At 44.1% G+C, this 20,133-nt stretch overlaps 1 protein-coding gene across 4 annotated transcripts; it reads right to left on the bottom strand.

Annotated features, from left to right (window-relative positions):
- Positions 1-1,130: 1,130 nt before the first annotated feature.
- Positions 1,131-19,879, bottom strand: LHX9 (LIM homeobox 9; the record flags this gene model as incomplete). 4 transcript variants are annotated; one of them, XM_080917763.1, is made up of 6 exons in its annotated part: positions 1,131-1,187; positions 5,226-5,428; positions 11,056-11,411; positions 12,548-12,750; positions 14,544-14,662; positions 19,852-19,879. In XM_080917763.1, 6 exons carry the CDS (start codon positions 19,877-19,879, stop codon positions 1,131-1,133), a joined length of 966 nt encoding a protein of 321 aa, XP_080773889.1. The 4 variants fall into 4 exon arrangements, with proteins under 4 accessions (XP_080773889.1, XP_080773888.1, XP_080773887.1 ...); XM_080917761.1 differs by lacking the exon at positions 1,131-1,187 and adding an exon at positions 3,882-4,139; XM_080917762.1 differs by lacking the exon at positions 19,852-19,879 and having other exon boundaries at positions 14,544-14,717.
- Positions 19,880-20,133: the final 254 nt, after the last annotated feature.

Genomic DNA, 20,133 nt, shown 5'->3' on the forward strand with positions numbered 1-20,133 from the left:
AAGTATTCCCTTTAACAGCGGAAACAAAGCCCTGTCCCTAAATAGTTGCTCTTCTTTCCTATTGGTCCCTTGTTTCTGATGCCTTGCGCACCCTGAACTACACAAAGAACAAAATGTCAGAGCTCAGAATATACTTGTATACTTCAATAAATTTGCTCATTGCATAGTGATCATGTAAACTCCCAGAGACTCTATAAATGTTACCCTAGAATCTAAAAATGGTTGCTAAAATTTTACATAATAATTTATTCTGATGTTTACTTTTGTTGTAATTTGGGCTTACTCTTTCATTTTCATCCATGTGACAACTAAATGTAGTAAGTGAAAACAATCCACAAAAAGTTAAAAAATAATAATTTCACCTCATTCTCCAGTCTGGGTCTTTTCTCCTGGGCATCACAAGCTATAAGTGTACTGTCCTGCCTCTTTAAGACAGTGCTCAAAATCAACTTCAACACTATGTGCTTAACATAAAGTTAACTATATTTGCATCAAATAAAATGTTTATTAATGAAAGCTATTTAGCATACAGGAAACAGCAAAGTCATCATTACAGAGGAGTACACTAGAGGTGACAGATGCAAAAGTGCATGCAGAGCCTTCTGTTTAGAAAGGAAGTAGAGACAATAGTACTAAAATTACTGGGCTTCACCCTATTCTCTCACTGAAGAGTAAAAGTTAGTTTCTGAATTTACAATTGGAAAATGCCATTAACAGGTAGGACTGATACACATTAGCAAGCAGATGGGATGGATGTCCTTGGACTTTATTTTACAGCTATTGTGCTTGACAAATGTGTGGAATTGTTTCGGTGGTAAGTTTCTCCAAACGTGGGGAGGGTGTATTACTGCCGGATTGCTCTGGTTTTAGACATGGCTTATCTCGCTCTTCTGTTAAACCACAGGAGGCTAAGCCTTCATTTGTGTCAGACATCATAAAGAACAGGTTTTGTTAACATTCAATAAATGACACTTAAGTCTCATTCTCTCTCTCTCTCTCTCTCTCTCTCTCTCTCTCTCTCTCTCTTTTGGTTCAATAAATTTTTAAATGTATGATTATCATAACCTAATAGTGTCTTTGTCTTCACTGCAGTGGATTTCCGATCAAACTTTTCCCCTTCTTTTAATACTTTAGGGAATTTTCAAACGTCGGGATGTTTGGCTGTAATGCCCCAAGATTTGTTCTCCCTGAAAAAAAATCATAGTGACAATTTATTAACTACAGAGCAACTTGGCTTTTAGGGGTCTGCAATTTCTATTTAGATTTACAAATATCCACTTGTGCTCAATAGACCTGATACTAAATCTTAATCATATTTTTCTTTTCATGCAACTACAGGTCTGCTTATTCATTTTAACTCTAAAAATTGAACTGAGTCAAATCAGTGGGGCATTACTTTTATTATAAAAATGAATATTTAAGAGTATTTCAAGATTGAGTCATATTTTATATACAGTGATGTGTGCATTTGATATGAATCAGAAGTTTAGAAACCTATGAACTATTTGTCTGTTTGAATTTTTTAATTGAGCTGCTATTTCTTAGCTTTTACACATAGATATTGAAAACAAACTAATGCAAGTAAAACTTAAATAAAATTGATGGGAAATAAAACTCCTTAGATTCAAAATGGTTTATTCACACAAATTTAATAGGATATATCACAATTGTTTGGTCCATAAATATTTAGGGGAAATAGTTTCTATACAATGCATTTATCAATAAACAAAGGAACATGGACAATTTTGCTAGACCACTTACTGTACTATAAACACGAAGCTCAATATATAAGATTATTGAATTTATCAACTATTTTTGAAAGAGTGCACAACTGCTTTCTATGACATGTTTGTCTCCTCTAACAGGATACACCATAAAAAGAGTTTCAGAAATAAGAGGTAAGACAGTACAAAACTAGTGAGGTGTCGAAAGGGTTAACAGTTAATTTAACAAACAACACATATATCCTGATTCTTCACAAACTTACTTCCAAGTTATATCATAAGGCACATAGGAGAACTGAGTTAAAATTAGTCTACTTAATAAAGTAGATCTGTAGTACCATATATTGTTCTGTCAAAGAACAAAATTTATAAGTATCAATTTTTTTTTTACCTGTAAAAGTGTGTTAATAAGAACTCAGCCTTACCAAGATTGTTTGGTCTGGTTAGTGGTAAATGCCCAAAATGTAAGAGAAATATGAAAGGTCAAGATTTAAGCTCCACAGAAGATGACCACACTTGCTAAATATATAATGGCAATCACACTTTTCTTCTGTTACAGTGTTAACTTCTCTTCCGTCTTTTATTTTTAAAAATAAGCTACTTTCTGTGCTAATTTTCTAAAGACCCTGAGCAAAAGTTACAATAATGCACTTTAATGTGGGCAGTGAACTGTCGATAATGTAACCACCTTTAAAATCTATTAAATAGCCTCTTCCACCACCAGAGGAGATTTAAGGGGTGCAAAAAAGTGGGCAGTATGTGCAAAGCTATTCTTAACAATCCATTAAAGCAAGACATAGATCTTGACTTCTTTTTATTATTATTATTTTAGGAAATCCACAAATCTAGTTGTTTTGTTTTGTTTTGTTTTTAACTACAACAGAAGCAGATAGATGAACATTCACCACTGCCCAGACCGTTAAAGATTTCACCTTAAATTCAATGAAAAAAAAAAAAACTGCTACTGTAAACTAGGAAATATGTCAGCTTGGCATCCACAAGGCTTCTGAGTTTATCTACTTTAAGAGTCACAACTTCACATATGTAATGTTAAAAAAGACTTTATACATAAATCAACCTGTGCCAAAGTAAAATAAAGAAAAAAAAAAAAAACAAATAGTTCTCATTGTTGGTATTAGTTTACTAAGTTGGTTTAGAAAAAAAAAGGACACACGTAGAATGTCAGATACAATATCATGGTACAGCTGAAGCCAATTAATTAACTATTAATTAAATTATGCCAATAATTTTACTTCTTAAAAAATTATATTTTGCTTATTTCCATTTCTCTAGGGAAAAAAAACAGAAAAACAGAAAAAATAGTTTCAGAGACAGGTTTTTTTCTATTTGTGCGTATGTGTGTATGTGTGTGTGTATGTGTGTGTGTGTGTGTGTGTGTGTGTGTGTGTGTGTGTTTTGGGAGGTCAAAAATATAGATTTTCAAATTCTAAGTGTAATTATCTGGGAGCTTAAGATGTTTTTCTTTTGGAAAGGCAATAAAGATTGGAAGGGGCTGTACAGCTCTAACAGCAGGAAGTCACATTCCTGAGTTAAACTGCCCACCCAGTTAATCATTACCATTTAAAATTGATATTAATGTTTCTGTTTAATTATATTCTTAACTTGAACTAGTAGTTCAAGATAAACAGTAATAGTATATTTGCTTTTTAAATTTTTTAATATAAATTTTTAACTGTAATATTAAAAAAACAATTAAGTGTCTGGTTCATTAATAACCTGGTCACAGGAACAGGAATATATTTTACCCATTGTAATATCATTCTTTTTTTTCCCTTCGAGATTCTGGAAATAAGTAACATACAATTTTAAGAGGCACTTATTAGAATGATTCAAAATTTTCCCTTACCAACTGAAAAAAAAAAAAAAAAACTGATTAGAGGAAAAAAAAAAGGTCAAATACATCTTGCAGACCAAACTTGTTCACTTAAAAGCGACAGCGCTGTAAACTCATAGCCAAGTGGTGTAGAAGCTACACACCAAGCTGCTATTTTATTCCCCAAATATCTTGTGGGTTAGGAGAAGGGAAAAAAAAGTCTTGTAAATAATAAAATAATAATATTAGAATTATAATAAAAAGAGGAAGAATCCTTTTTTAAAAAACAAAACAAAACAAAAAAAAAAAAAAAAAAACCAATGTTAGAAAAGGTTCGTTAAGGTAGTTTGTGAGGGGCTTCCGGATTCGTGGCTGTCCATGTTAGAGGTCACAGTTGTCACTACAGTGACAGTGGGATTGGTCAGGTCTGTTAAAGTGGTCGCAGTGCCGGGTGGAGTGAGAGCGCCGCTGTCTGCTGAGGGCGGGGCCGGAAGCGACGTGCCGTCAGCTTTATCAACACCCCCATTCTCCTGCCGCAAAAGGTTCCTTCTGAATTTGGCTCGTGCGTTTTGGAACCAAACCTGCAAACCAATCCCAATTGATTTCTTTATCGATTTTTTTTAAGTTCTTTTCTCTCTTCCTTTTTTTTTTCTTTTTCTCTTTTTCTTTTCTTTTCTCTATTTCTCCTTTTAGATATAATTTTCTTTTTCTTGGAAGGAAAGTAGACTTTTTCTACTTCTTTCAAAATGAACTAATTCCGGTAGCAGAATAGATTTATACTCCTTTAATTTACATATTTCTGAATTAAATGTGCTTGGGATAACTGATGCTGGAACAGAGATATCTCAGAAACAAAAGTATGGAGACTAGGGGGAAATACACCATCCCTCAAAAGAACAGGGGAAAACAGGGTCACTTAAGAGTGTTTCGAAGTAGGACTTGAGAGGAACACCAGAGAGTTTAGGCTGTTTGCTAGTCTGTCACCTGACAAATGCTGTCCAACAGTAAAATTCTTCCCAGTCACAGACCCCAAACTACCAGAGAGACAAAGGAGAGCAGAAACTGCCTGCTATTGGTCACTGAGGAGAAGGAGATGGCAGGTCACTCACGGCAACCCTGTATAATTTTACAACTCTTCCCAAAAGTCTGAGGAAGCAATTCAACAACAGGAAAAACTCCGGCTTTTTAATTACGACTAGGTAAAAGAAAACAACAACAACAACAACAAAAATTCCTACTCCAACTGCTGTCTGAGATACTAACTTTATTTTTGACTGCTCAAGGGCTAGGGGTGAGCCACCTGAATTAGGAAAGTCATAACATATGAGTGGGCTGTTGGGAATTTGTGGATATGGGACTTAGATCCTTAGAAACTAGTACATTAAACCCCACTTGAGTGAATATTTCTCCAGGCAATACTTGTTTAAATAAAGTCAATGCCATTTCTACAGCAATGAGGCTTTGGAGCCCCACCTCTCAATCTGTAGGGACAATGTGAATTCCCTGAGTTCCCTCCAGGAAGTCCCCTTAGGAAGATAACTAAGGAAGGAGCCGAGTAAGAAGTAGAATAGGAAATAGCCATGTTCAAGTAATTAGGGAAGAGAACTAGTCGCTGTCAGGGGGGAAGGGAGGAGATATAAACAAAGCCAATGATGGATGTGTCTTACCTGCAAAACTCTTTTGGTCAGGCCTGTTTTCTGAGCAAGCTGCTTGAGATCCTTGGCATCTGGGTTATGGTTGATGGCAAAGTAAGATTTCATGGTCCGAAGCTGGTGGTGCTTGAAAGAAGTTCGCATCCGTTTGGTCTTCTGTGAGGGTGGGTAAGGCTGCTGGTCCCGGTCCAAGTGGTCGGTCTCGTTCTCGTTACAACCTGTTGCAGCAACAGTGAACAAACAACTGCTCAGTGGAAACTTCTACACCGGCTTAAAGGATGCAGGGTTTATAATAATGCTGCCTTCATAAAGCAAAAGGCTGCCGCCCCAGTGGTGAATGACATCTAGACGAGAAGACAGTGGCTACAGCCAGCTAACCTAGGCTATGTGGACACAGATGGTTTGTATAATAGAAAACACGAGTTAAATCCTTTCCTGTGCTTGGTGCTCAGTAGAAAATGTTGAGGTGGAGGAAATAGGAAGAGGAAGAACAACTTCAGAAGAGGTGAAGGAGGTGGAGGAGGAGGAGATGAAGGAGGAGGAGAAGGAGGGGGAGACAAAACGTATTTCTGATAGTGTATGTGAATCTTCACCCAGGTGTCCACACTCACGGGGTTTTTTGAAAAAACATGTTTGCCTGTTTCTTGATTCCCAAGTACTGTGTGAGGGCACTGTTCTTTATTATGATGAATATGGAAAATGTACGTTTCAGGTCTCAGGCTTCAAGTTATCTAACAGCTCAACACACACACACATGCACACACACCTAAGGAATGACCTAGACCATTTTCTTACACAGATAATAGAGCTTTCTCAACCAGGAAGAAGAACATGGTTGGAAAAATGAAGAGACTTGAGAAAATGACCTTTGTGTTTTGAATGTCTTAGAGGATCATAAGAGAATTGTATTTGAAGAGTTTTAGCTATAACTGGGTTAGCTTGGGCTATGCCAGGAAGAAAACACTTTTCCCTTGGAGTTATTCTAGTAAGTATTTTTGAAGGAAATTGAGCCCTGCCTTCTCTTCACTCATGCCTGAAGCACTCCCTACAGCTCACTGCTGAGACATCACTGATGCTTTCTATCCAGCTTGGTCCTCTGTGTTCTGGATGTGTGTGAGTCAGCTGTGAGCTGTGTCACTCACTGGCCGGACAGTGAGAAGGCAGCATCTCCTCTGCTCCTAGAAAATCCTCCTTGGCACCAGGGGAAAAATAAGTCAAACTTTAAATCAGGGGGAAAGTCTTCATTCTCGGGATGTAACAGCTCCTCATATTTGAAGCCACTTCCTGGTTCTGTACAAGGCGTGTGACTACAAGGTGAAACATTTTAGTAATATTTACTGATTTACCTCTCTGCAAACTCACTTGGTTCGTTAAAAGCTTATTCCACATATTTATCTGATGTATTGTCAGATCTGACCACCCTGTGCTTCGATGAATTATTTAAAATCAGCCTGAGCATGCCATTATGAAAGAATACCTTAAATCTCAAAAGGGGGTAGGGACATCTCTCAGTCTTACCCGTCTCCTTTTTTTACAATGTTGTCCGCCTTCCAGGCTCTGGTTAGAATTTCTTTCAGACTTTTCTAGCCAGTCAGTGTGTCTATATACACAAATGTGCCCAGAAAGCAGCGTATATATTGTGGTAATCAATCAAGAAACCTACTTTAAAAATAAAATTTAAAAACTCGTTTAGTGAGAAATTATCCCAAATAAAATAAAATGAATTATGGCCTTTTGTGTGTCCTAAGACACAAAGGTTGAGGGAGATATGGGTAAGCGGTCATACAAAAGAGCAGGTGTCCCTGAGTCCCCTGAGGAAAAGGACTGTGTCATGTTCTCCAGTGGGTTCCCTAAGCCAAAAACAAGGCTGTGGACTCAACAAGTCTGAGATGTTTGTTCACCAAGAAATGACAAGCTCTTGTTAGTACAAAGTTGGGTGGGGGTAGTGTCCAAGTCAGATGTACACTGCCAAACTTTGAGCTTAAACTTCCTAAGCCAGAATGGACACACTTTCCCACAGATAACGGAGCGAACGTGTTTTACATTTTACCCTACTTCATCCCAGTGAGGATACGTCAACTTCAAATAGTCTTCGGAATTGCACTTTCAGATCCTCAGATGGATGAATCAGTATCTTGCGACTATAAAAGTAGGTTATCTCCAATAAACCGAGCCATATTTCACAGCCAGATTACAAATATACCCTCAGCAAATGGTCAAAGAGGTTCATTCCATTCACCGGAGGCCTCTTCAAAGGAGTTATCAGACCGAGCCTATGTGAGCAACTTTTCCTGAGCAACACATCAGTGGTCACAGAGACATTAACGTGATGTTTAAATAATGGACATACTTATTTCCCCTCTCCCAGGATCACATTCCCTAAAAATGAATATTATCCCCAACTTAGCTATCTAGCTATTCATCATTTGAAATGAATCTAAGGATAAAAAAATTAAGATAAGGTTTGAGGAAACTGCTTCTCTCACATACTCTGTTTGGATTTGCTCGTGGCAAACTCAGTATAGCAGTTGTGTGCATTAGAAAACAAAACGTTCTTGGGTTTGCTGCCACATACCACTTCAGTGTATAAGAACATGTGTATCAAGTTTTCCTTACAATATAAGTTACTCATGTGGCTATGTTTGCCCCTACACTATCCAACATGATAGGGAAATCTATTTTTGCCATAGTTTAGGTCAGCATATCCAAATTTCTTGTTTAATGGCAAAAGCTTTATGTAAATTTGCAAGTGATTGTTTCCCCTGTGTCTAAGCTTTAGGGATACCCCCCCCGAATTTTAAGAACAAATAACTCTTTAAATCTATTCAAATCTCCACCTGCAACTACACATACGTTGTCACTGTGAGGAGCTAAATGGTTTACATTCGGTTGCTTGGGAGATGGTCACCTATCTAAAAGGAGTTTCTGAAATGTTTGGAACCTTCTGAGAATTAACTAATTCCTGGGAGACCACTAGGGGTCAGTGCCAGGCTAATTTAACAAGAGAAATCTTGCACATTTAGAGGAGAGAACCTCAGGAGAGAGGATTTGAGAAATAGCACAAATCCAGCTTCTTAGTTCATGGTCAGTTACCCATAGAGGACATGTCTACCCTAGGTTAATTCTTTCACCTCTGTGGGCCTTCACTTCAATCCAACATTTCAGATAAGTTACCTATGCCTCTTCCGAAAACATCAGCCTGAGTAATTTGATTAGTATGTTCAAAGAGGTAGACTGAGCCAGGAGCATTCTCGTTAAAAGACACTTGCCCGGTGGCAAGGAGCATTGTCATTAAAAGACACTTGCCCGGTGACAAGCACTAACTGATGTCTGCCAAGTCTCACAGACTCTCTGACAATCTGAGGGTCCCGGTCATGTTTTATGTATGTCTTTAAAACTCGTTGTATGATCTTCTTTGGATCCCATTAATGCTGTTCTTTATGACACTTTACATCTCAACACAAGTGGCTGTAGAAAACCCGGAGCATGCTAAAACTAATGAGCTTAAAATGTAGGTGACTTGCATGTCTCACTTGGTTTAAACTTGTTGACCCGTACACCCCTGCCCCGTCTCCATCAGACTGTGACAAGGTACCATTGGAATCATACGCACTTTTTGTAAATGGAAGTGAATTGGGTTAGATTATTTTCAACCAATTCCCCCACCCCCTCTTCCCCTAATCTTAAAGATGTGTACCATTTGCTCATGCCTATGGGAGTATCCAGGTAAGGGGGTGCATGTTGAGAAGGACTTTTCCACTCCTGGAACAGGACAACTTACTCAAACTGAGCAGCCCTAAGAGCTAAGTAAGAATCCAAGCCAGCAATTTCCCCCCTGCTCTATTTATCTTCGGAAAAGTAAAAAACAGGTGGAGATAAACTCTTATTCTGAAAGCTTCTTGGGTCTGTCTAACATAATGTAGATCCAAGGGAAAACCGAATTCAGGTAATTAGATTAAATGAAGCAAGCAAACAGCCCAGCTCACCCCCAGTTTGACTGGAAATCCCACCCCTCTGGATTTCATCAGGGGCAGGCAAGGTCTTCTTTCCTACTAGTTGTTTAAAACCCTGTCTCCCTCCTTCCCCTTCCTCTTCCTCTTCCCCTTTCCTTCCCTTCCCTTCCTCTTCCCCACTGACTTTCTGCTCCTCTCCTTTCCTCTCCTCTCCTTTCCTCTCCCAGTAGCATGGTCAGGTCTTAGTAAGTAGCTGGAAATTTCCATGTCCTCTTCTACTAATAAAGAACAATTAGTGTCCTGCCTGTCTTCCCTTGAGTGCCATGCATCAAAGAATATGGAGTGTGCACTGCACTGGGCAATTGGACCCTAGGCAAAGCTCTTAGCAGGGGTCTCCAGGGCAGGGTGTAGCCAGGCACAGCCACTAACACTCTTGGCCAACCTCTGGGCTGAGTTTGCTGCCTTGACATGGGCCGATCCTTAGCCTCTGTATTGTCCCCTTTCCCATGGTCCAGCCGCTGCCCAGATGTGAAATCCCTAGAGACAGATGCAGCCTCCTTGGACTACATGTTCCTCTTCTCTGGGATGTCATCTCTCTGTGCCATCCCAAAATGAATTCCTTTACATTGGGAAGAGAATCCCAGGACACAACCTAGTTTAAGGAACACACCTGCCCAGGACCACCTGACAAATAGGAAATCAGAGTGGGGCTTACAATCCAGATGTTTGCAGTGTCTGCAACCTCGGGGCATATCACTTAAATAGGATATGGTTCCACTATCTTCTAGCTACAAGTCACATGCCACACCAGACATTGAAAACTAGAAGATGGTAAGTAATGGATACTCACAACCAGTCTATCACTTTTAGTAGCCCAAGTGCCCTGTGTGTGCTGAGTTCCCAAATCGGTTTGGGCCGGGACACAGGAAATGAGAGCAGTCAAGTTCCTTGGGCTTCCCCAAACCAGTTTGGGTTTCCTGGAACCCCTTTCGTTCCCTCTGTGCCCAGGTCTTCATGGACTGCCAACTTCCTGACCTCAAGGATTTGAAGTGGGGACAGGCTATCAACAGTAAGTAGCCTCACTTGTGTGTGAGGCAGATTGATGAATGATAGGTGTCTCCTCCAAAGCAAGGAAGTCTTTAGGGACCCTACTCTGATTTGATTTGGGAGAAGGCTGGCGCTAGGCAGACAACCAGCCTGAGGAAACACTAAGCTGCCCCAGTGGACTTGACCTGGAGAGTCCTCTGGTTATCTGAGGTCTGGATGGCCCAATGATCTATCGGGCAGGGAGTGAGGAGGTTAGATGAAAACCCAAGCCTCCAGAGGCACAGCTGTGCAAAGTGAGTCCCACCCTAAGGTTGCTCATTGCCAAGATCAGAGATTTGGGTTTTTCAATACCCTTGCCAACTATGTTGCTGATTAGCTTTGGGCTGGTGACCACAGCCTCTGCCCCTCTAGACAGAGTGGAGCTGAGCTCTGAAGTCTTTTCTTTCCCCCCCATTAACTATTTAGGAAAACCTCCTCCAGGATCTATAATTTGGCTCCAACAAAGGAATTGCCCCGGGGCTGTTTTGCTCCAACTGAGAGCCAGAAACTAATGGGCTCATTAACTAATGGGTAACAAGGATTTGGCTTTGCCTGTTTGGGGGGAAGTCACTTCGGCCTCATGGTTATAAAGCCCCACAAGCTCAATAACCAATAACCCATCCTCTCTCCCTTTCCATCTCCTTTACTTCTTTCTTCGGACTGAGAGGGGGGTGCGTTGAGAACCAGGTCCTGTTAGGCAAAGCACTGTCTTGGTGACTTGGTCTTGGAGCAGAACCCGCACCGCCAAATCCTCCTCCAGCGGTGTGAGATCTGAGCTGTCAGGGTGGGTAAAGTTAGGGGCCCACCTGAGTTGTAATTCACGATGTCCACTCCCAGAGCTGGGCTCTTCCGCTTCCGGGGCCGCCCCTTCTGCACTGTGCCGGTGCCATTGAAGTAAGGCAGAGCCAAGCCGCCGCTCTTGGCCGCCAGCTCCGTGTAGCTCAGCTGAGGTGGATATTCCCCTTGCAAGAGGGTCTCGAAGTGTGCACGGCAGTACACCAGGCTGTCCTTCATACCGAAATGGTCACCCGTGGTCAGGGTCTTGTTGCAAGTGGAGCAAGTGAAGCAGCTCAGATGGTAGACAGAGTCTCGGGCACGCATGACCATCTCCGAGGCGGAAATGCCAAGGTGGCAGCGGGCACATCTCTGCACAGAGAACCTTCTGGAAGCAAACAGGAGAATCAGGGAACCTGCTGGTACACGGAGGACCTAATTCCCATTCGCAGCACCAGGGCCTAGTCTACACTGGGGGGTGGGGGTGGGTGGAAGACTAGCTGGGGAGTTCTGGCTGAGGGCCTCTTTGGATCAGCTTTCCTTGCTGATGACCTACTCTGGTCCTAGTGAATCCGTACATTAAAGCCCGAAAAGCCGGGAATTTAGCTTCAATGTTTTTTTTTTTTAAGCAAACAAACGAAACTCTGAACTGGCCAATTCACAGCACTATTGAAAGAATATTAAATTGTAATGCCAAATGAAAAAGCCCGATCTTTCTGATGACAAAATAGTACCACTCTTTCATGTATTGAGTGTGCCTGGCATCCCAGAAAAAATGGTAATTCCGCAGAGAAAGGGCTATCCTTTTAGCACCCCTCCTGCTTCTGCTTAGAGGGGAGCTAGATCACTTCCACAAACATTTCCCAACCAGCTGGGATTTTTGTTTTGTCGGTGTTTTGGGTAGCTTGTTTCTTGTTTGTTTCTTCAGGTTTTTGTTCGTTTGTTCGTTTCTTTTTGTTGTTGTTGTTGTTGTTTGCTTCTTTTGTTTTGTTTTACTTTGCTTTCTGTTTCTTTGGTTGTTTGGTTTTTGTTCGATCTGGTTCTGACTAGCCATTTCAGGAGCGGTGGCCTCTGTGACTTTTTCACAGTCATTACAGGACCATTGTCACCCACCTGGTTGCTACTGCCTGGGCCAACAGTAGGAATGATTGAACAATTCATATTAAGGGGGAACCAACAAAACAAAACAAGACAACAACAACAAAACCGTGTCTTCTTCACCTGATACCGGCCCATTTATTCTTCTCTCAGATTTTTCCAGGGAGCTATGAATTGCTGAGAACCCTGATAAAACCAACTACACCCTGGGGTCCCTCTCACATATCCTCACCAATGGAGCACACACACTTCCCCCATTTCAGAAAAAAACAAAACAAACCAAAACAAACAAACAAACAAACAAAAACCCTGTACCCTGAATGAGCCAAAAATGGGGACAGAGAAGGAACCAGGGGATTCCCGCAGTGGTTCTGTCAGGTCTGTTGGGTTAGAGGGGTGTGTGAATGGGTGTTGGGGGTGGAGTACCTGTAGTAATCCTCTTTGCAGTAAATGCTACCGTCCTTGGCAAAGCAGGTGAGCTCAGATTCCAGGGCCAGCTTACATTCACAACACTTCAGGCACCTAAGGTGCCACTGTTTGTCTACAGCCAGCAGATAGTACCTGTCGGAGATCTTGCCCCCGCAGCCGGCGCACAGAGCAGGCTTCTCGGGGCTGAGTGGGGGCATACCCTGTGAAGTAAGCACAAGACAAGGCTAAGGGGGTTGGGGAGTTCGGGGCGTTGCCGCACCACCCGGGGTGTCTTGGTGGAACGAATCCCCAGCGCAAACCGGAGCGCATCAAGGGCCACAGCACACAAAAGCAAGAGTGGGGAAACATTTCCAATGTCTCCCTTGTCAATGTTCAATTCCCCTTCTTAGCGTCCCGAGCCTCCTAGCCCCTTGACTTGAAAAACATCTCCATATCTTGAGCTTGCTGAGAGCCTGCGGGATGTTTTTATGGGCGCTCCAGAAGGAAAGTAACTAAGGCTAAAAATGTGTGACTTTCAAACAATACACAAAATAGAATAAAAAAAAGGGGGGGGGTGTTGAGAACTGGAATTCTGAAGTACGCGGATCTTTTTTTACACAAACAATACTATATATAATTCTATTTTTTTCTAATTTTTTATAGGCGGAATAATTTGGCCGTCGTTGTGATTTGGACATACTTAGTAGATCTTGCTGTTCTCTCCGTTCAAGGCCGTCGCCCTATCGCTGGCGAGAACGAGAATTTCTGTCCTGTGCCTGTCCCGAAAGAATTGGACCCCCCCCCCCATCCATTCTTTTCTGGATGTTCGATCTTTTCTCGAGCCAGCATAAACAGCACAAATAATTATTTTGAAGTTTTGATTCCCAAACTAAGACCTAGGTCACGAATCAGTCCAGCTAAGGCGGCGGTAAAACTCATTCTGAGGCTCCCAGTCGGGATGTAGTCGCCGCTTTTAAAATAAAATAGCCATTAAACTTACAAAGAACTTCCCCCGCTGAACCCTTTCCTCGGGCTAGCAGAAAGAGTCCGGGCGGCCCCTATTACATGTTGGCGGCGTGGGAAGAATACATTTCACCGTTTACTCCGATATTGGATTCACTGAATTAACTGTACAAATGCGATAGTGGGTTATTTAACCCAAACCTCGCTGATTGTCTAGCGCCAGTTTGAGCTACAGTCCACCCTGTGATACAGAGAGTCTACACAACACTTTTGCCCGAAATCATCTCTGCAGACTTCTGTTGGTCCTCCCCCCCCCCCCGACCCCGTCATGTCCATAAGCGGAAAGGGGACATGTTTAGGTTACTAATACTTTCAGGAAGACATAACTGCTTTTACACCAACAGAACAGCAATAGTTGAGCGCGTATCTTGGGGTTGTAGGGTTCATGTTCTTGCTTTTAGACTAGGAAGCCTCTCCATCGCATTTTATTTGATTTCCCACTATCCAATACACCCGCCCCGTAAGGAAGAGAAACGCAATTTTGTGACCAGGGTAGCTGAACAGGCATGCAGAGTCCCTAACAATCTCTGGTTTCCGATGCTGAGCTCTGAGAGTCCAAAGAATTGGAAACACCAGGGCGTTGGGAGTCTACTCTGAAGGTCTGGTCTTCTTTCCCACGGCTCCAGCCTGTCAAGGACGCCGCGGTGTTGGCAAGTGGTCCCCTATTACCTGCACCAAGGCTTGCCCTGGGGCGGAGGATCCAGCCTGGCGGCCGAGTCGCGAGAGACTGGAGTTTGTGGCTGGTAGGGAGCCCGCCCGCTCCTTCCAAGGCCCGCTTGCGATCAGCTGCTATACAAAGGCTGGAGAGCTCAACACTGCAACGTCCCAGACACCTCGATTCGGAAAGGGAACCTTACCTAGCAAGCACGCCTCTGGTGAAAACCTAGCGAGCATCCCTAGGCAAACGTCCCCGGGACCCGCCATCCCCAACCTGAGCGGGCCGGAGATTCGCAGTTTCCCCGGCGAGCGCCGCGCCGGGGCTGGTCCTTACCGCGTCGCGGCCGTTGAGCTGAGTGCCTTTGGCCAGACGGGCCTCGGTCTTGGATCTGCGCTCCATTTCCTCCATGATACCTTGGATGTGGCCTCCGGAGATTCCGTGGAAGAGCATGGCTGGGGGGCGGAAAGGACACGAATTGTTTTCGGCTCGGCACCCCACTATTTCCATAAACACACGCCTGGGGCTCTCAGTTCATTCGAGTGAAGAGGCAAAGGCGACCGCACAGGGCTGCGCGGCGGAGGAGCGTAGAAACGCGTGGGGACAGGAACAGGAGAGAAAAGAAGAACGACAGAGTAGAAATAGCTCTACTTGGGAGGGAAAAGACTGGGGCAAAAGAACAAGGAGGCGGGAGAGGGGTGTCCAGCGTTTTCCAGAAGGAGATGAGCAGAAAACAAACAAACGCGGACGGAGGGGAAAACAGGCAAAATCTTACTGCAGTGAGAGATCGAGTTACTAATGGAAAACAACTGCCGAGGGGGGTTGGGGTGGAGAAAAACAAAATCTAAGGAAGAAAGAAAAATAGTTTTGAACACAAAGAAAGAAAACGAAGTGCTATATTCAGCGGTCCCCGGCTGCCTGCAAGTTCCCAGTGCCTGTAGGTTGCGTTGGGGACTGCTCAGCCGTAGCTCTGTCCAATTTGTTAAGAGACTAAAGCCAGCCCATTTTTGATAATTTAGTAGGAGGAGTCCTCTCCCAGGAGCTGCCACGGATTTTTATTCAGACAACAAAGACCTGTCATACCTCCTCTCAACCCCCTGGTGATGGGCAAGCAGGGACAAACATTACAAAGGGGTGGGGGACTGGGGGGGAGGCAGAAGGAGGGGGCCCTTACCCCCTCCCCACATGCGCGCCTGCACACACACACACACACACACACACACACACACACACCCTCAAGCACACATCCTTCCAAGAGTTCCCATTAGTCATGTTTTAAAGCAGTAAGGGGGCCCTTATTGTCCGCATCCTGGATGGAGCAGAAGACAGGGCCTGTCAGCCTCATCTGATCCTAGTTCATCCGACCCTGGCCAGGGGTACACAAACAACCGCTCCAAACCTTAACTTTCCTTCTCATCTACAGACTTTAAAATTCCCATTTTACAAGGCTGTCACCAGAAATGTATACACCCCCCCACACACACACACTTTGAAGCACTCCGCGGAACTTTTAATGCATACTCCCTTCCTTCCCATCTCTTCTTAACTTACTTATTAAAAGCTCTCTTGTGACAGTTGTCTGTTCACCTAACCTTCCTGAGGGCAGGCAGTGCCCTGGGCTCTGAGATGTCCACCAAAGTGTAAAAGAGACTTGGAGAGCCTACTTTTCTGAGTAATACTTTCACACACACATATGTATTTGTATATGTATATATATATATATATATATATATACATACATATATATGTATATAGATACATAAATATATATGTGTGTATCTGTGTATATAAATACATATATACTAAATTTTTCGAGTGTAAAGGTCAGGACACGGTTTTGATACTTAACAGAACCTTGGTCCGAGGAGTGGCTTACTCTTTTATCTAATTCTAGATTGAAGGTAAACTCTTGGAGATTCTAGAGTCCCCTTTGAAATGCATCACCGTGCACAGGACTTGGGTGAACTGGACACCCGAGTGGGGTAGGACGACCAGCAATAGCCGCCAGAGCTCCGCACCCTTAGGAGGGTGTGAAAGAGGCTGGGGTGGGGGCGGGGAAGTGAGAACTAACAGGCAGGATGGCAGACTGCTCCTCACAAGATATGGTATTGTTCCGTTGTCCTCTGTTCTTGTTAGCTCGGCCCTTCCCATCCCTCTGGACCCATTAAAAAGTAAGTGTCCACAATACCACAATACTCTGATATTGTGGATTCACTGAAACAGCCAGAAAAAAAAAAAAAAAAAAATATATATATATATATATATATATATATATATATATATATATATATATATATATATCCTAGAATCGTGATGGTGCCTAGGAGCAGCGACGGGAACTTAATCCGAAAGGGAAGAAAGCCTGGCCGCTCCCGCTCCTTTCTCAGCGATCGCCGCTCCGCTTCACCGGCACTCTGCGGCCTTGCCTTGCCGGGGAGCATCGGGGCTTCCGTCTAGAAAGCTGCAGCCGCACCCCGCAGCACCGCCGCCTCCCTCCGCCCAGGCAGCTCCACGTGGAACTTTAGCCCAATCTGAAAGGAAGGCAGGCTAAGGAGAAGAAAGTGGAAAGGGAGATTAACGAAGGAAAGGCAGAAATGAGAAAATAAAGGAACCGTGTGAGTGAGAGGGGGACTTAGGAAGGACGGAGAGAAGGAAGGAGACGGAGAAGGACTGACTAGGAGGAAACAACCCCTGATGCAGCAGCCTAACTTCCTGTCCCAAAGCTTTGCTTTCGGAGGCTCCTGGGGTCGCATCTTCGTGAAACTCAAGTCTCCACTATTTCCCCACTTTCCTCCCCCTCCGGGTCAAAATAATGTTATTTGCAGAGTGGACGCTTTTAGGGTCCTCTGGGTGCCAGAATACAGCTCATAAAACACAATTTCACACAAAAAATGAAGCCAATCAAGTGAACTAAGCTGGAGACCCCCCTCCCCATTTTGGCAGCTCTACCTGGCAGCAGGAGGGTTATTTACTGTAAGTAATGTAATTAGCCCCTTTGGATGGAAATCAATGAGCTCTCTAAACCCACGTGCACACAGGAAGGGCCCCACGGAGAGGGCTGGGTCAGGGGCCCTTTCAGAGACAGCAGGTCTACTCACAAAGGGCAGATTGCCTTCATACAAGTCTGCAGTTAAACTGACTCAGAGCCCAAGGAGGAGGAGAAAGAGGAGGGGTCTACCCAAAGAAGTAGTCAATTAACCCAAGGAGGCTAGAAGTAGAAAATAAATATAGGACCAGTAGCCCACTCTACCTAAACACTCCCCACTTTCAAATAGAAGTGTTTGGAATTGACCTTGGATGTTGGATGTTGCTCTGTCCAGCAAGAGCAGGGGGTGTGGGGGAAAGAGATTCTCATCTGCAATTGCAAGCAGAGTAGAGGACCTTTCTGCAGTCCTATTCCTAGCTGAAAACTACCCAGGACTATTCTTTCTCTAAAACTCCAGTAATACATCCCAGGGCCAGCAGGGATTGGCCACTCCCATATAAAAAGCCAAAAGCCAAGATTTTTTTTTTCTTGCACTGAGGATGCAGGAAGTCTTTGGAAAAGGTGGGAATGAGGCTGGGAGGTTCTGGCTAGTTCTGGGAAAATAGCTCCCTATAGGTCCTATTCTTCTCTCAAAGTTCCTCAAAAGGAAGCCCTGAAGGAGGAGAGGGTTAGGTGGCCTGTGACACAGGGACATGCTGCCTTTTTGTCTAGGAGCCTTAAGAGTCTGGTAAGAGCCCAGCTTACCTTCCTTTTCTTCACTCTCCGTGTTTAAATAGGAAAAGCATCCTGGCAGCATGGCTGGGTAAAAACACTCCTCTCACCCAGGAAGTGTTTCTCTCCCTCCCAATTTCAGGCTGAATGGGTGGTACACACTGGAGAGCTAGAAGTTCAATCCCAGAGACTAAGCCCTCACCACCATCGGCAGGACAGCTGCACACTGGAGACTGCATGGCCCGCATTCACAGTAGGATCTGGTGTCTTCTTTCCAAACCCAAGGTTTTAGTAGAGATAGAGGGGCAGATTCCCGGGCCTGGCACTGCCCTCCTCACCCAGAATAGGAAAGCTACTGGGTGGTTTTGTTGTTGTTCTGTGGCTATCCATAGGGCTATTGTTAGAACTTTCAGTAAAGTGGAAGCCTGGGTTCTAATGAAATAGAGGGTTGGTATCTAATGTACCAGATTACAGCATTTCCATAAGGGCATAGGAAGAAGGAAGGACTACTGTCTCCATTCAGGCAGTCCTGCCTGGGAAAAGGTCCCTGGCTTAGTTGACTCCCTGGGGAGTTGGGGGTAGAGGAGGAAAAATAGAGGTGCCCTGGTTCGCTCCAATATCTGCGTGGCTTTAGGCTCTAGAGAAGAAAATAACCCAGCAAATGCTCATCATTTAGCTGTAAGTGACTCTAGGTCTCTTTAGACCTGAGTTTTGATAATCCTGATCCAGTGTTTGGTCATTAGAAGGTCCAGTTCTTTTTCTTCAGATCCTAAGAACACCGTTGGTTGAAAACGTAAAACTTTGGAGATCTTGTCTAGGTTCTGGCACGTGGGGGGTATCCAAGAAAAGTCAGAGGTGTTAGGAAGCTAGCAGCCCTGCTTTTCATTGGTGGTGCCAACCGGCCTTGGAAGATAGGGCTGCTCCCTGTTAGAGGTGAGCAGATGGGCCGGCGAGTGCCCAAACCTTTCTCTGGATAGCTTTCTTTGAGCAAACCTCCCTCCAAATAATACTGGCAGGTCCAGTCTGCTTCTGCATCACAAAGCACCTCGGATTCAGACCTAGGAGTCAAGCTTTCCTCTAGAAGTGCAAGTGAGCCCAGCCTTCAGAGTCGGGGCTGCAGGAGCCTGGGAGATGCTACTCTCCGCAGAAGCCTCAGTCCAGGGGCCCGCACTCACACTGTTGCCTGCTGTTCTCTGGGACAGCAGTCTACACCGCGGGTTAAGGACAAGCAACTCTACATACAGCCTGTTAGTGCACGAACACCTGGGACCACAAAGGCTGGTGACAACTGCTTGCTATCTTCGAACCGGAGTTCTTGAATCTTGACCCCACCTCCACCAGCCACAAGGCTACCACCCCCATCTAGAATACTGGGCTTCTGAAACTTGAAGGCTCTTTTACCTGGGACTTGCTGTGCCTCCCTAGCCCCAAAACAAACTGGAAATTTCTACGAAGGACAATGGATTAGTGATGAACAACAAAACCAAAACGTGAATAAAATAAGTTGCCATTCAAGCCCTACAAGGTACTTGTTTCTATCAAGGAGACACGGGGCAGCTCCACAGAGGGTCACAAGTCTCTAGTGACTGTGCTTTCTTCAGGCCCCATGATACCCTAAGCCCTGCCTAGAGCCCTGACCCTAGACTCAAAGGAAAGTCAATGGCATTGAAGAAAAGAGCAAAAACTCGGGGCGGGGGCGGGGGTGGGGTCGGGGGGTGGGCAGGTTCCAGGAAGCCAAAATCTTGTCTAGGCTCCAAAGCGTAGCTTTATTTTAAGACAAATACGGTCCGTTCACTCATCCACTCAACGAAAACATGCTCCCAGAAACATACTGGGTCATACACAAAATCAATCCCGCCCCCCTGTCTCTCTGCACACTCTTAGCTGGAACATATACCCAGGAAAACATTGGCAAAGAAAATACTGAGGAAGCTGCAGCGAACTCACCTGCCTCTAGAGTGGTACCGTTCAGCATTCTTTCTGCAAGAGGGGCGGATCACGCAGTGAAATGCGGTTGTGCTGTTAGAAAAACAAAACAAAACAAAACAAAAAAACTGGTGTGTCAGCTAGACATTACTGCCCGGGAGCCCAAGAATCTTCTCCCCTTGGTCGAGCCAGACTCAACCTTTTGCCTGCTAAGATTTGGGGACCCAGGCAGCTACAGCCTAGCTGACTTTCCCTTCCAGAAGTCCGGGGGACGTCCTGGACTAGAAGCGCCTCTCCTCACCC

The sequence above is a fragment of the Micromys minutus genome (genome assembly GCF_963924665.1).
Source record: "Micromys minutus genome assembly, chromosome: 6".
NCBI classification, from domain to species: Eukaryota; Metazoa; Chordata; class Mammalia; order Rodentia; family Muridae; genus Micromys; species Micromys minutus.